The sequence below is a fragment of the Saccostrea echinata genome, unplaced genomic scaffold, assembly GCF_033153115.1.
Source record: "Saccostrea echinata isolate AGI-Se365-2 ecotype Australia unplaced genomic scaffold, CSIRO_AGI_Sech_v1 ptg000025l, whole genome shotgun sequence".
Classification (NCBI taxonomy): domain Eukaryota; kingdom Metazoa; phylum Mollusca; class Bivalvia; order Ostreida; family Ostreidae; genus Saccostrea; species Saccostrea echinata.
This window is the reverse complement of record NW_026889774.1, coordinates 8,898,833-8,914,857: the sequence shown is the minus strand read 5'-3', so window position 1 is coordinate 8,914,857 and position 16,025 is coordinate 8,898,833. Positions and strand designations below refer to the sequence as shown.

Sequence of the window (16,025 nt, the reverse complement as noted above, 5' to 3'; positions counted from 1 at the left end):
CGAATAATGAACAGATACAATACAGCTTTCATCAAATGTTGCTATTTTAATGTAAGTTGTAAATTATATCTACATGTATCATTTCTATCAATCATTCAAATTAGTTTTGAATTGTTTACCAACATTTTACATGTCATTTATTTCTATTTGATTTATAACTTTGACCACATAATACTTGCACTTCGTACACATTTTAAAGAAATGTCTGAATGAAATCAAAGTAATCTTCTTCCCCAGGTCTCATATGCAGCCTTTATGTGCTCTCTAATGGTGACGGTTTCATCTAGAGTCTCTGAGCCTTTCTCCTGGACTGACTTGATGCTGTTGGTATGGTCAGCATGTTTTGCTCTGGATGAAGGCAGACAGGTAAATGACAGACTTGTATTAGAAACTTTATATATTGTATGTTACCAACGATTTTTGTTTGAATCTTCGTTTTGGATCTCTTCAGATTGTTGCAGCCGAAGGAGCGGGTTTAGTAGAAAAGTTTCGAGCTTACATAGACTGGAGGAATACAGTGGATCTTGCTAATGTAATTCTTTTCTTCATTGGCATGATTCTCAAATATTTCAAAGTTAGTTATTTAGCTCGAGTGATTTTAGTCGCCAATCTGTTGTTGTTTTTCCTGCGGATCCTGGATCTGACATCGGTGTCGAGAAGACTTGGGGTTACCTATGTGGTTGTGAAAACGTTGGTATGTGATTTCTGATCTCAAGCAAAATAGCCTTTTGATTGCTAATTTGATAACTTCTGAAAACGCAGTCTTAGTTTTTATTCTTCTTGAGTTTGTTACTTATGTGTTGTCATTTCAATTAATGATTGAAAAACATTTTTTTTTAAATATTAGTGACTTTTTGACTGCTTATCGATTATTTCTTGATATTTCTTGATTTCAGATTGCCAAAGACCTGATTCCCTTTCTTTGTATCGTGTTCATCGTAATTGCTGCTTTTGGAATAGCTGACCTTGCACTTCTAAATCAGAATTTATCACTTAGCTGGACAATTATAGAAAATGCCATGGGGAAGCAATATTGGATTATGTATGGCGATAACAACGTTGAAGAATTTGATACTAGTATGATTAGAATTTCAAGATGGATGTAATAAAATGCATTATTAAAAACTCAACTAGTAATTTGTATTGACTTTTAATTTATTTTCCTTGCAGGCAACGGTGAACTTTCAATCCGACTTGTTCCCTATCTACGAGGCACGTCAGCACTGATTCTGTTTGTACTCCTCTTTAACATTCTCATTGCAATGTTCACGTAAGTTAAGAAAGTAAGGAATTCAATTCCATTCAAACTATTAGTAATTAAAGGGTTAAGGTCCATTTTAACTTTGTTATTATTTTAGAGATCGATACCAAAAGATAATAACACAGAGCAAAATGCACTGGTTGTACAACTTTAAGGAGCTTATCGATGATTACGAAGAGAAACCAATTTTACCACCGCCTTTTGTTATGTTGTTTACGCCACATATGATGTTGTTCGGTCTGATGTGGTGTTTTACAATTCCACTTCAAGCCTGTACCGATCCCAGGCACAAGCGTTCTCTAACAACTCTGTCAAGGATCCTTTGCAAATGCAGACTCGGAAAATTAAAACGAGGCTCGGAATGCTTTGTGAAATGTGAGTAACTTTTTTAATTCAACTGTATAAGCTACACACCGCTTATCTCTGATAACTTTTTTTCTCTTTCGATAGTTTACCTGTCATCTGCAGTGAAGCAAAAAACCCAGCTTACTGTGAAAAGAATTCACAATGTTTTATCAGAGATTAAGACGAAGTACATCCACAGGTGACAATTCAATATATATATATATATATATATATATATATATATATATATATATATATATATATATATATATATATATATATATATACAGAGAGAGAGAGAGAGAGAGAGAGAGAGAGCATTCTTGAGCGACTTTTGATGTATTATTCGGATTGCTATCACGACGCGCAGATTATTGGGAGTTTTAATTGCGTAACTTGTAACACTAAAAGACGGGTGCTAGTAGTTTTTAGTTTGACTTTTTTTTTAAAATAACACTAAATACCTAGCTGTCTTAGATGGTTAATAGATTTACTTTTTGCATTTTTATTTGTAAATCTTCAATAACGTCTTTATTCATGTACTAATACATAGATTGATGAAGTCGGATTTGAGCAGGAACCACTGATGATTACACAAGATGTAGAAGGTAGGATTATATTCTTATAATATTGTTTAATACGATGTGGAACAGAAGGCATTTTATGGAATCCTTAAGAAAAATGAATATGTGTGATTGAAAATTTAAATTAATAGGAGAATTATTTCTTTTACACTGTGCATACAAATGATATTTACTATTAATAAAGATTGCATTAGCTTGGAAGAAATCTTGTGGTAAACAAATTTAAGCTTTAAAACTTCAGTGGATAGACCTTTTTCCTTTTTTCATAAACAGAACAATGTAAATAGTAGTTGTCAGTTATTCACTAATTCACAACTTTTTCATATATTCTTCATTTATATGTTCCAAGCACACAAACACTCATGCCGGCATTAATAGTATTCAGTTCCAGTGGACTGTAATCTCAAAATCCCAACGTTACATTATGACAATACCATCACTTCCCATCTTCATGTGGTCTAAAATCTTCGTGTGATTTGTAGTCAATATCATCGAAGTAAAATTTAGCAAGAGTTCCATTTAATGATTTAAGCTCATCTTCTCGTAGACGATGGGTTTCGTCATCTTTGAATGAACGGTTGTGGAAGGACAAGTTGTCGGCTGGTGTACTGTCATATGTTGCGAAGGGACGCGGAATTCTAAATGAGTAGCGTCCACTGGATTGTCTCTCAAATGATATTTCTGATCCTGAATCGTTGTTCATGTCACCTGTTCTGTAATCAATAGAAATGGTTATGAAAAATAGTGTCACTAATACATATAACTTATACACATTGTAAAATATGAATTTAATTGGAAATGAAACATTTATTAAAGCGTTTGTCCCAGAGTCTTGGTTTCGTGATTTTTTTAGTAAAGATCTAATTTTTAAACATTTCAAAGCATCCGAAAGACATTTCTTTTTACATCATTATCTAAACTTAAAAAATATGATATTGATAATGAAGTACCTCTTTTTGTATCTTATGTATAATATCACTCCTACCACTGCAAGTGTTAAAACAATTAAAGCTATCACTCCACCAATGATGGCCCCTTGCATCACTCTGATTTCTGTCCAAAGAAAAAATAAACTGAATATTATTTTCCAATTTAAGATTTTCTTTTTACCCCATCTTAACATTTTATTGCAATAAAGAAATTTTCACGGAATATTAAGGAAAACTCACTTCTGTTTGCCTCTGAGTCGTACGGATCTGAAAATTCTGATGCCGTTATATCTGTACATCTTATGTTTCGTTTCATGTTACCTAAAACAAACGTTTGTCAGTTTACAGTATTATTCAAAATATAGTAAATCCATTGTGATTTTGAAGCAATGCAATTCCTTATACTGTTTGATCTGACTAGAAAGTATACAAGTTCAATAAGTGAAAATAATTTTCCTTTACACAGTAAGTTCACATAGAAAATAATTTTAATTTACCAAAATCTGTGTTATTCTTGATACACTGCTGATAATTCTTATGCCGTAATTTCAAATCATCGTCAACCAGTTCTCTATATCCACCTTTACAAGAACACTTCTTGTTTTTACATTCTTGTTCGTCATGGTTGTAGCACGAGGAAAGGAATCCCATGCAACGGTCCCCAAGAAGTGGAAAGCTGACGAACCATGACATTTCCCGTCTGCATCTTGTCCCATTGCTGCTTGAAATATATCCATCTTTACACGAACAGGATCCACCAACACAGACTGTGTTTGGTCCAACACATTGCTTGTCCGATGCGCATTTCCCGCCAAGATACTGTACTATGAAATTGGATTAGATGGTAGAGTTGTGAAATGTCAATATTTATCAATATTACAATTTTTTTCAGTGAAAACATAATTATGAATTTATAAATGTATGTGAACATTTGAATTTGTATTTCTTCAACACGATACCTACACGTATATTGATTTCTATTTTTTAAGCTCATTTTGATAATGTTTTAAATCTTATTTATTAATCTTAAATATTGAAACTAAACTGAAATGCGCCTAATGTTCACATAAAATAGCCAATTTTAGAAATATAGGTAAAACAAATAAATATGTATCTTCTTATGTTACAATGTGGCTTTTCCTAATGCCAAAAATCACATGTATCTTTATGCGAATTTGATATTAATTTTGATTTTTTTGCCCCGTGCCATATCCCTTGATAACTAAAACAAAATCATTGAAAACTGTTAGTTAGTTTCAAAGAAATATTTTTAAACTATGAAGGGAGAATTATGCGAAATAATTTCTCTGTATATTTAGCCGGATTTGTCTCAAATTCAATCCATTATTTTCCTTCTTTCCTAAATTTTATGGAAACCCATTAGAGATATTTTGAGGACAGACTTACTGACAGGCAAACAGGCAAGTTCGGTTGAAAAATAATCCTCTTACCAACGTTGTAGGTATGGGTAATTAAACATTACATTTATATTGTGTATATTATAAGAACACTGTAACCCAACTTTTATTTTAAATTGAAAAGATCTGATACAAAATATATCAAGAATAAGAATTAATCGTTCATTATTATCTCCTTTTGCTTTTTAACAAGACATCCTTCTGCATATGAAATAAGAGTGGACCCATGTTCGCTAGAGTTACATAAACTCAAAAGAGTCAAACAGTAATTTTATCATTTCAATCTATATTTGAAACTAAAACATGATATAAATGTTAGAAAATAACAAAAAATAAGCAAAAGAATTCACAACGATAGAGAGCTGATACCATTGTTATGTAACAATGAACATCTTTTAGGGCTGAATCCCTGAGATTAAGTGTTCAAGGCCATGGAAAATTTACTTATCCCAGTGGCTTTTGTAGTGGCTTGCACTATTTGTTTATATCTGTTTTTCTCAAGTTCCTTTTTACTTTTGTAAAGTTTTTGCCGGCAAATGTAACAACGCCATTAAGATTATTGAGGTCCAAATTGCTATCCATATCAACGTTGTATTGGCAAGATACATAAATATTCCCATGCAACGCTTTGCACCATCAGAGACATCTACAGACACCTAAGTGTTAAACATTATCATTAAGCAAAAAATTGATAGCAAAGACATTATTTATTCTATCATTTATCCTTGAAGAAGCTAAAGAAACGCCAAGAGGAAGGCGTCTGGCTTCAAAGCATCCATGTAAAGGTAAATGAAACTGAAGTCAATGACATTGTGTTTCAAACAATCTTCAAAGTCGTCCACAGGATACTCAAGCCGCGAAATAACATTTACTTCAGACTGCATCCTTGATTTGTCAAAACTAAGATCTCTCACCTGCTTCCGGAATTCTTTTTATAGAAAGAAGGAAAAAATGATTTTCCTAGAATTGAAGGACCTTAGGCGATTAAAGACTTTTCAACTTAAATTTTACACTATCTGGTAGACAATTTTCTTCAATTGAATTCAGATTGTTTTTGCAATTTTTAACAACATTCTACTTTATTAATGATGAAGTCCATATGTTACCTCGTAATCCCAAAAACAGAGCAAGTGGCCAAAATACAAAACAGACAAAGTTATACCTGCAATAACTGTCTGTTTGAGGAGAGAATTTGTCTTTAACCTTGGTTGACTGTAGAAAATGCATATATTTCTTCTATGAGTACAGGTTAGTGAAAATAGTATTTTCTGCATGTATCTTTAAAATGCAATATTTATATTATATAAATTTTAAACAATGTCTAGAAATATTTTTGATAAATATAATTCCTTACTTTTTAAGCATAGTTTATTGTCATCACTGGGTACATAGCTATGCTTGCAGTAACACATCAAGTTGCTCCCACACTCAAAGTGTTTCTCACAAAATGCGTTTGCAGGACACGTGATATTTCTTTCGCAAACTTCTCCAATTGGTACTAGAAAATAATTTCAATACATGTATTTTCATATTTTTTTTCAAACAGGTGTGTATTTTTTCAGAGAAAGAAATGATTTTCTTTCTTGAGAACATTTTATTTTTCGTTTGATATATATATTAATTAGCAGGTAGGTTATTATTTATTTAAGTCCACTAATCATTTATAGCTATTCTTCCCAATAGATACCGACCATCTAATTTATAGATGCTCTAATAATTGTTAATAGCGATTCTCTGTAATCACTTAAACTTCTTTGCCACACATGGTCACCGATTTTGATGAAACTTTGCCCATTGTTACAACTTGACACCAAAAACGTATATCAAATAAAATTTCGTTGCTATGTGTCTTGGTTGCCATGGTAACAGCCAGAAAAGTTGAAAAAATTGAGATTTTCAGCTACTTTGAATCTTTATTAAGCCTAAATAAAGACTAAGAAAAACAAACAAACTATTCTCACAAAAACATGACACCTTGTTGTCACTTATGCTATAAAGAAACTATTTAGAATTTATCTCTAAGTAATTGGTAACCATGGGTACATTTGAAATACATTTTAGATGCTGAAAAATGCTGAAAAGTTCTCAATATTCACTAATGATAGATGTTACATGATCAAACTCAATCAACAACCAAAGAAAAACAATAAAAATATTTGACCTTAAGTAATTAGGTATTGGCAATATTATTCTAAAAATAACTTTCATGGTTGCCATGGTAACACAGTGTAACCATGCAAAATCTGTTGCTAAGATTGGGTTAATGCTACTATCTTGAGGAAAAACAATGAAATTCATGACTGGCACATAAACATCCTTAGGACATTGCAACACCAACATCATAAGAAATATTGGGATTAATTGTAACTTTGCAGTGTAACCATGGAAACAATGTACCAGCTGTTTAAAGTGATATTTTTTTGCTGCTTAAGGAATTTACTTAGCTTTTAATCAAGAAACATATTATTTGACTCACCTTGAATAGTACTTATCTGGTAGAACTAAAGTTGAATATTATATATTGATAAAGTTTGTTGAAAAATATAACACTATTGCTATGGTTACCAAGAAGGGAAAATGCTCGATTTTGTTAATTTTATATCAAAATTAAATCCTATGTGCCAGCTTTTTGCATCTAGTTAGAGATTGGTTGGTAGTCAAAATTGAAAGTCAGGTTAGTTGTTCATAGATATCAATGAAAAAAGTTTTGGGAATCTACATACAAGGGTACGTATCCAAGGAAACAAAACATTTTTCAGATTTTTATGCATATTTTTTCGGCTAATTTCCATAGCAACGCTCTATTTAAAGAATTGAATTTGAATTTTTTGAAATGTGAAAATTAGGGTCACACCAGTGCCTTTAAAAATTGATCATCTGTTATATAGAAATATGCTTTTTAAAAAGATAGTATAAGATTAAAACACAAAGAAAGTAAATTTAAACTAACTTTGTGGTATTAAAACCATGGCAACCATTGCCAACCTATAAGAAATATCATATTTCGTCCTTGGTATATGTTACAAGGACCTCTTGTCTGTTATTTGCTTGCATTTCAATCTATAATTTTTTTTATTCTTAAGTGTATGACTTTATAAAATTAAATGAACAAAATTATTACTTTTAAATACTTTGTTTCCATAGTAACGTATGTAATACTTGATTTACCAAACATGTTTATCATGCATTTAAGACATAAGGCCTTGAAGTTTTAGAAACAGTCATTGCCACTTGTTTGCTTTGCTGCAAACGTTAACTGTGGGACTCTGAACATGTTGAAAAATGCCATTTTTCAAACTTTAGGACATGTTGCTATGGTAACCATGACACGTAGCAACCAATTTTTGCCTGATTTGAGTTTACGGTATCAAAGACTTTTATCATAGAGAGTTTGGAGAAATTCTGAGACTATGCGTGCCACAGCTCCTATATAAAAGTTAAAGTCATTACAGAGAATGGCTCTTAATACTGTCTCTGTGCCATAAATGTATAGCAATATACCAAAGTGGTACTTTAGTTAAGGGAAAAATAAAATCTAATGTAAGTGCAGTACTCTTAGCTTGAAGTAAATTACATTTAGCTTACTTCTGGATGTTGTACTTTGTGGAGAACCAGCAGTTGTTGCCTGGGATGTTTTCATTGTTCTTTTAGTTGGTTCTGCTGTTGTTGAAATAGCCCCAGTTTGAGATGATGCTGTAGTGACAACTGAACTAACTGAAATTTGTTGACTACTGGATTGAGTTGGGGTTGGACTTATAATCAAAGATGAAGATATTGTTTGCTGTTCAGATGAAGTAGGAAATGGAGTCAGGTTCTCTATGGTTGATACTGTGGATGAAGCAAAACCAGAAGAGATCGAAGGTTGAGAGAATAATGTTGTTTCCTCCAAAACTCTCGTGGTCGTTTGTGATCTTGATAACTTTGTTGTTGCTGTGAATTGTGCTGATGAGGATGGTTTCACTGAATCAGTTTCTGACAATGATGGTGTCACTGAACCAGTTTCTGATGGTCCCATTGAAACAGTTTCTGACAATGAAGGTACCACTGAACTAGTTTGTGATGATGATGTAATAAATGGGGGTGTGGGACTCTTTAACACCTGTGTCAATAATTCAGAGCTGAAAATTACTGGAGAACTAGATTTAAGTTGAGATGATTCAATCAGTGTTGATGCATATTGGAAACTAGGTTCCATCGAGGAATGAGACATAATCTTGCTTTCGGATGATAAATACGTTGTCATCAGGTTAGCATTCGTTGTGAAAAAAGATAAACTTGATGATGAGTGTTCATAATTTTCACTACTTGTCACTGTGTCTGAAATAAATTTGGTATAAACAGAGTTAACGAGGGAGTGATGAACTGTTTGTTGAGTTTCCAACTTTGTTTCCGAAAACGATTCCATCCCATTACTCCACGGAAGTATTGTGGAAGGGAAAGAGAAACTAATACTTTCTTCTAACGGGGCTGTCGATAAAGGTTCCGGAATTTTTGTATATTTCTGTGTTTTATAGGCGGATGTTGTAATTGCTGGTGTAGGTTGTAAGTTTGAGAAACTTGTTAATAACGCTGATGACAGTGTTTGTCCGAAATCCGTTGATAATGATGGAATGTCAGATGTTGACACAAATTTTGATGAAAACTGATCGGTGGCCGTCAATGAAATGGCGATAATTGTTTGTTTAGAAGATGAACTCTGTGACACTACAATTCATATATCAGTTGGTTATTTTCAACTTTATCAATTGATGTACTGAAACAGTGCTCTTATGAGGAGATATATTTTCTGAAAAAACAATAATTAAATCCTGCATTATTTAGATAAGTGAATCAATAACTAATTGTACCGTACCTGGAGGTGGACTGAAACACTGGTCTTCTTTGATCTTGATTCCTTAAAAACGGGAGTATACACATAAAATGCAATCGAGGAGATGTCCTTTCAGCATAAGTACTGTTAGATTGTATATTGATAGCCACAGCGATAGTCTTTTATTGGGAATAAAGTAATATGAATTAAATAAAAAGTAAAGGAAGTGTGAAATAATTTACATGTTTTATTAAAAAGAAAAGTTACACAAGTCGCAGTTTTTTTTTTATTCCAGTGTATTAAAAACACAACGAAATTTTCAGAAAATTCCCGAGGTTTCATGGTGTTTTTTTTCTCGTAATTCTACTAGATGAAGTAAATTTGTTAGTTGAGCGCCAGAGATCTTAAATCTTAAAGCCATTGATGGTGTGTGTATAGCAATGAAGTGATCAACAGGATTTTGTAAAGCTTCTAAATCCGTTATTTCAAGTCGATATGGACGATTTGTCTTGCGAACGTCCTAAAGTGCCCAGTCTATTGCGGAAATAAGCTGATACTTCTTATCAAGGGCTCCCAAACAGACTTTGCAATCATATGGACATATACAGTAAAACACGCTTAAAACGAAGATGTTGCTTCGCTATAATGGTAATTCGTTATATCCAATAAGTTTACAATATATTTTAAAGTCATGGGGAATGAAATTTCTTTGCCATATAAGTGTCAATTCGTTATATGTGTTCGCTTTAAGCGTGTTTTACTGTATATTGTTATAGGATCTCAAGCCAAGAACGTATTAGACATCTTATACACAAAGTATATGGGGAAACTTGCTATTTTTTTTTCTTTTAAATCCTTACGTAGGAATACTTTTAATTGAGAACTTTCTTTCAAATTGGTGCAATTACGCGAGATTGTCTGCTTACAAAAATATATCACTCTCGCGTATATTTGGATCATTAAAGATTATATACACTTATAACCAAAGTTCGTGAAAAAGTTTTCTTGCTCATAAATAACACATTAATAACTATCTCGCAATAATTTGGTAATCTCATATAAAGTCTCCATTCTAGGGCTTTATTTCAAAGAAAAGTTGTTTTTTTTTTTTTTTTTTGGTTGTTTTTTTTTTTTTTTTTTTTTTTTTTGAAAGGTATATCTATTTAAATGAGCATAACTATTGATGCTTATATTAATTAGACATTTTACTTACCAATTGAAAAATTCAGGGGAACGCATTGAACAACATTAAATGGATAGGCGTTGATAATTTCGATAGAAGCCTTTTTGTACCCTTTTGTGCAGACGCAAACACGTGTACCACTATCGCATTCCAAATGGTTTTCTGGGGAGCATTTCAGTCGTTTGTTGTCACAAAATTCGTTCAGTAAAGAGAAGCTGGTGGAAGTAGATAGTAAAGGTTTTTGTTTGCAGTAGGTCACACTGCTGTTTGAATTGGAGGCTAAGTATCCGTTCTGGCAAGCGCATCTGCCAAACTCGTGATCACATCGAGTGCTGACGGGACGACAGAACTTGGAAGAGGTGCAACTTTGGCCGACTTCTGCAACTATAAATATTCGTAAATCATAAACTTTTGGTCAAAGTCTTTAATATCGTTTTCAAAAGACAGTTTCCATGCTAGCCAATACCTTATTCAAAAATTAAAATAATTTTTATCACTATATCTCATCATACGCAAGCAGCGTAAAAAAGTATTTATGATGATAATTAAAGAGAAAGAAGAGGTTTTCGAATTGCAAAGTTAAGCAGTGTCTTTAAAAAAAAATAATAGTTTCTATCTTCAAGGTTTGGAAAGAACACGTTATTTTAAAAAGAAATTCTTCTATAAATGATGAACAATATTATAATTTCGATCGATTTCAATGATCCCCTTGCTAAATGATATTTAAATGTTACACTATTAAAAACTTTTACTACTTTTCATTGATCCTACTTTTCCTTAAATCCAACTCTTCCTACTTTTTAATCAAAAAGAGCAAAAGAAATCACAATGCATTTGAAAAGAGCAAGACAAAAGTAAAAGTTAAATAGATTACTTGTAAATCAGAGAGGATGATAAATCAAACTGAGTGAAATAAAGATAATCTTGTTTTTCTATACAGTATGCATGGTGGTAGCTAGGCGTACGCAAGCACTTCCACCTAAGAAAAGAACTGAAATTAACATTTGATGCATACCTCATTCTTAATTTACATAGCAATACACTGCTAATAAAAAGATATTCATAACTCTACAACAGTTTTAAATTTAGTGTCAACACTTAATATAGACTAATGTCAATACATTATATAAATTATGTACATGTATCAATATCTAATTTACAATAATTTGGGGCTTATAGGACAGAAAGCACACCACTTGTTAGATGAAATCTTATTAAATGATCATCAAAACGTTTTGATAAAAACTCCAACTTTTTCTAGTAGATTTCCTACTTTTTCCTAGTATTTTTCTACTATTTTGAATGACTTACTCTCACTTTTTCCCTTCTTCTTCATCAAGGTAGAGTAAAAAGCCTGGGAACATTTACAAGTCAAAAGCACATTTAACTAATGCAATGCAAAAAAAAACACATTACATGGAGATTTGACATTTTAGCACAGTTGTTTTCATTCAGGATTCCTTTTATCTTTTATATTTTTCTTTTATAGAGGTCATTCAAACGTATTCATAAATACATGTATATACATGTAGGGCGGTGGAGCACAAACACTCTAACTATCCTAGTACCGGTATGTTATGAATGATCTCGTGCCCATTCTTTAGTTAGACTCAAATTAGTAAAAATGGTCAGTTTACTTTGCCTATAAATGGTCAAGTCTGATATTTAATATTTTGAAGATTAAACTCCAACCTAAAAAAATACCTTGCCCTCCAGAAAACGGAGGCTATCTTGACGGAAGGACAGTGAATCTTTGCCCTTTTCATTAAAAGGGTCACTCGCTGTGAAATTACGTTGTTTCACAGTGAGTCTTTTAAAAAAAGTATGCCAATTTCAGGCCAACCGTACATTCCATTCCAAAGTACCCCCTAGTCTCTGGGTACAAACAACCTCATGTGCACAAAAGGTAACTCGATGGATCGGGGTCTATTATCTTTTCCTGATCTTACTTCCTGCATTTCTTCAGAAAACGACTTTCTAATTTTCCTGGGATCAAGGTGCCAAGATGTTTACGCAGTATTTCTGTACGCCTGCTAAACAAATACCCCGCGACGCAAGACTGTGTCACGGACGGGAGGTCTACATGTCAGCAACATTTCTATTTGACGTTTGTTTCTCATTAATTTTACGTAATTACATGTATATTGTGGTGCTGAGATAACTTGCATTCCAAAGGATGACGACTTTGTGTCCTCAACGAGTCATTTGAGATACATGTAGATCTGTAATTTTTTTTTCCAAAAATAGTCAATGATAAGATATCACATGTATCAGGTAAACATTAAAAAAAAAATCAAAAAAAAAATGCAGAGAAACAAAGATTAATAGTGTCAAATCTGGGAAAACCATATGCTACATATTTCTATAAAAGTAATTCCACCCTATATTGGTTAAGCCCAGGAAGAGTGAAATTGTATAGACCACCCCCAACTGCCCAGATACTAATGGAAACAAGAGAAAAGATCGTGTCATAAAGAGAATACAAATATGTTTCAGCTATCTGTCTATGTAAGTTATTGGATTATGAATGCTAGGATTTGTCCATGTCCAAACATGGTGGGAATGTCCTTCTTACTTTTCACGCCCGCTGAACAAATGTTAGAAATGGAAGAATGAATTCGAAAATAACCCAAGAATCTAACATTACTGCAATACCTTTACTCAGCATATGCTTATTTGTGCATAATCAATTTGGTATTTTATAAAAGAAAGAAAATGAGATATTTTAATTCCTCGAGATCGAAGATATTTTTGATTGTCTTTTTTTTTTTTCATTTTACAACTGCTCATGGCATTCAGTAAAGTGAACGGTTCCATACTTGGCACACGGGGAGTTTATGACCAAAGGTTGTATCCTGATCCAGAATCAATTAAGGTCATTTAGGCAAGGTTAGAGGGATTGGATGTGCAGTACTCTTCTCTGAACCATAATTTTGTTATTATGGAGAAATTTTAGAAAGTCATTCTTGGTATAAGGTAAGTAATGAACGGAGGGTTGTCATTACCTCGATACAAGATCATTTGGACGAGGCCATGGTCACAGCGAGGCCATGAATTCTAAGTCAGTCAATAACCACGCTTTGAACAAAGGTGTTTCACAAATACATCTTACTTTAACTATATTTAGTGAGACAGAAATAAAATCCTGATCTTTTGCTTGTTACTAATCCATGTTTATTTACAAGCTGCCATTTTGATTAACAATGTTACCTATTCTAGGTGTTTTCAAGAAATTGGTTCTCTATAGTACAAACACATAAAAGGTTAGGTAATGTAAAGCAAGAGTGCAATATACTCACTTGAAACACATTTGGTGTAATTAAGATTGGGGATTAAATCTGAACGACACAAACAAATGCTGCCATCGCAACCTCTAATGGTGCATTTGGAGTCTTTTGGACAATCTCCGTCAGCGGTACAAGCTTCCATCAAGTTTTTTCCTTGAATGCCTAATTAAGGAATGATATATAGATTTAGTATTAATCCAAAGAATACATTTATTAGTACATGTGTATGTCGACTAAAAAATAAACGGTTCTTTATACAATATATTCATTATTTTTATAAAAACTTATGATTCTAGTTGATTGTTTCATCATATACGTACAGATTTATAGAAAGAACACATTTTCTGGAAGTTGAGATATTTTAATTCCTCGAGATCGAAGATATTTTTGATTGTCTTTTTTTTCATTTTACAACTGCTCATGGCACTCATTAAAGTGAACGGCTCCATACTTGGCACACGGGGAGTTTATGACCAAAGGTTGAATAGACTTTTTCATGGTTGTGTGATTTGAACTAAAAATTTCTATAAAATGTTACCGTAATGTGTGCGACGAAGTTGATACTCGTAATAATATAGGTAAAAGAGATTTACGTAAGAACCCCCCCCCCCCCCCCAAAAAAAAGTCATACTGTTCAAAGCACGTCCAGTTCTTTACATAGCAACTAGTCATTACCTTATAATAAGACTTTCATTTAACATGTCAAATTGTTAATTTATTTAAGGTTTGCGTGGATGATAATTTTTATGCTTGGTCCAATTGGTGGGAACTTCGAGCCTCTGATCTAGATAACATTTTCTTCAATGAAATTGTTTACAGTCCATGAACTGTTTAGGCGCAGCTAATACCCCAGTGTACACCAAAACAAGATAATGAAATAAATAGGGGGATCAAAATTGTATGTTATCCCTTTCCCCCAAATGCATCGTTATATTATCATATAGACTGAAACAATGTGCAAAAATGTTGGGAGGAAATTTTGGAAATGTCAGGATAACTGAATTTGGCTGTGCTTTTGTTTTTGTGAATAGATTACCCATATTTTTGTTTAAATCAACTGGTCCAAGCAACGCAAGTGCACAATACACTAAAAAAAAAGATTAATAATAAAAATTGTGAAATGCATAATTTGAAAAAATACTTCAAAATATAGATATGTTTTAAATAGGAAAGACCATTGCAATTCTAATGCAGATTTGAGGTTTTTGCCTAAAAATACAAGTGTTGAAAACAAATAATCCAAAATAAGGTACTAATACATGTATTTTACTATTTATGAAACAATTGAATCAGAGTATATCTGAAATGCAGGTGCACAACTTTTCAACTCAACATTTCAATTTGACCAATTTAGAGTGTTAAAAAATCTGAAATTAAATTGTTGTAAAAATATTGATTTAGGGAATTAAAAATATTTATAGAAAAGATATGTTTAACACTTGTATTTAAATATCATTTATATTCAAACAGTCCTTTTAAAATATCAACCTATTTCAGAATTTGATTTTGTGAAAATATTTTACATATATGACATTTGCTGCATTTATTACTTTGGAAATAATTGTTTTACTAAGCGTGTACCAAGAAGTATTGTAGTAAAGACTAAGTTAAAATTCATAGAAAAAGAAAAATATATAAAAGTCCAAGTAGACCATTGAAGAAACTATATCTGTAGTAAGTTAAATATCATCTGAAAATCTTAGTATCCAATTAATGAAATCTGGTCATACCTTGAGTAAAGGAGGCTGTAGCAAACAAAATTATAATCCAAAGAAACATATTTCCCATTGAAAATTCCTTACTGCAATAGATAAATGAATAATTATTATCATGATGCATGTTCAAAGAAAATTTATATCAAATTGCATTTTTGAACCTTAAAGTTTGTGATCTTACAATTAAATATACATTTTTTTCATTTAAGGTTTTGGGATCTGGAAACTCTTTAGTTACAAATAAAATCTTCTTTTTTTTAAAGAAGAAGAAAACATTTACCGTTCACAGATGCTTTCGACCCATTCCTTCCTTCAGATGAAAGTGAAGGTTGTCGGATCTGGAAATCTGGAGTAATACACACATGCTGATAAGGTTTTTACCTGTATGGTATAAACCATTGGGGGTAGATAAATAAATTCCCCAAGCTCCAGCTACCGTATCTCAGGGGTGTCATATTTGAAGACACCTCGCTCTTCCATTTGTTTTCAGTGA

The 16,025-nt window shown here is 32.4% G+C and overlaps 1 protein-coding gene and 1 long non-coding RNA gene across 2 annotated transcripts; one reads left to right on the top strand and one right to left on the bottom strand.

The window, feature by feature from the left end:
• Window positions 1-1,176: 1,176 nt before the first annotated feature.
• On the top strand, window positions 1,177-1,782 carry LOC133192585 (uncharacterized). Its single transcript, XR_009721833.1, has 3 exons — window positions 1,177-1,270; window positions 1,359-1,636; window positions 1,712-1,782. It is a non-coding gene; the product is annotated as an uncharacterized LOC133192585 (long non-coding RNA).
• Window positions 1,783-2,539: 757 nt separating this feature from the next.
• LOC133192868 (serine-rich adhesin for platelets-like) lies at window positions 2,540-13,959 on the bottom strand. Its single transcript, XM_061328872.1, has 9 exons — window positions 13,830-13,959; window positions 10,561-10,914; window positions 9,390-9,431; window positions 8,123-9,241; window positions 5,892-6,035; window positions 3,617-3,943; window positions 3,360-3,440; window positions 3,141-3,243; window positions 2,540-2,903 (listed from the first exon to the last, which is right to left on the bottom strand). Exons 1-9 carry the CDS (start codon window positions 13,957-13,959, stop codon window positions 2,627-2,629), a joined length of 2,577 nt encoding a protein of 858 aa, XP_061184856.1. The 3' UTR covers window positions 2,540-2,626.
• Between the last annotated feature and the right edge of the window lie 2,066 nt (window positions 13,960-16,025).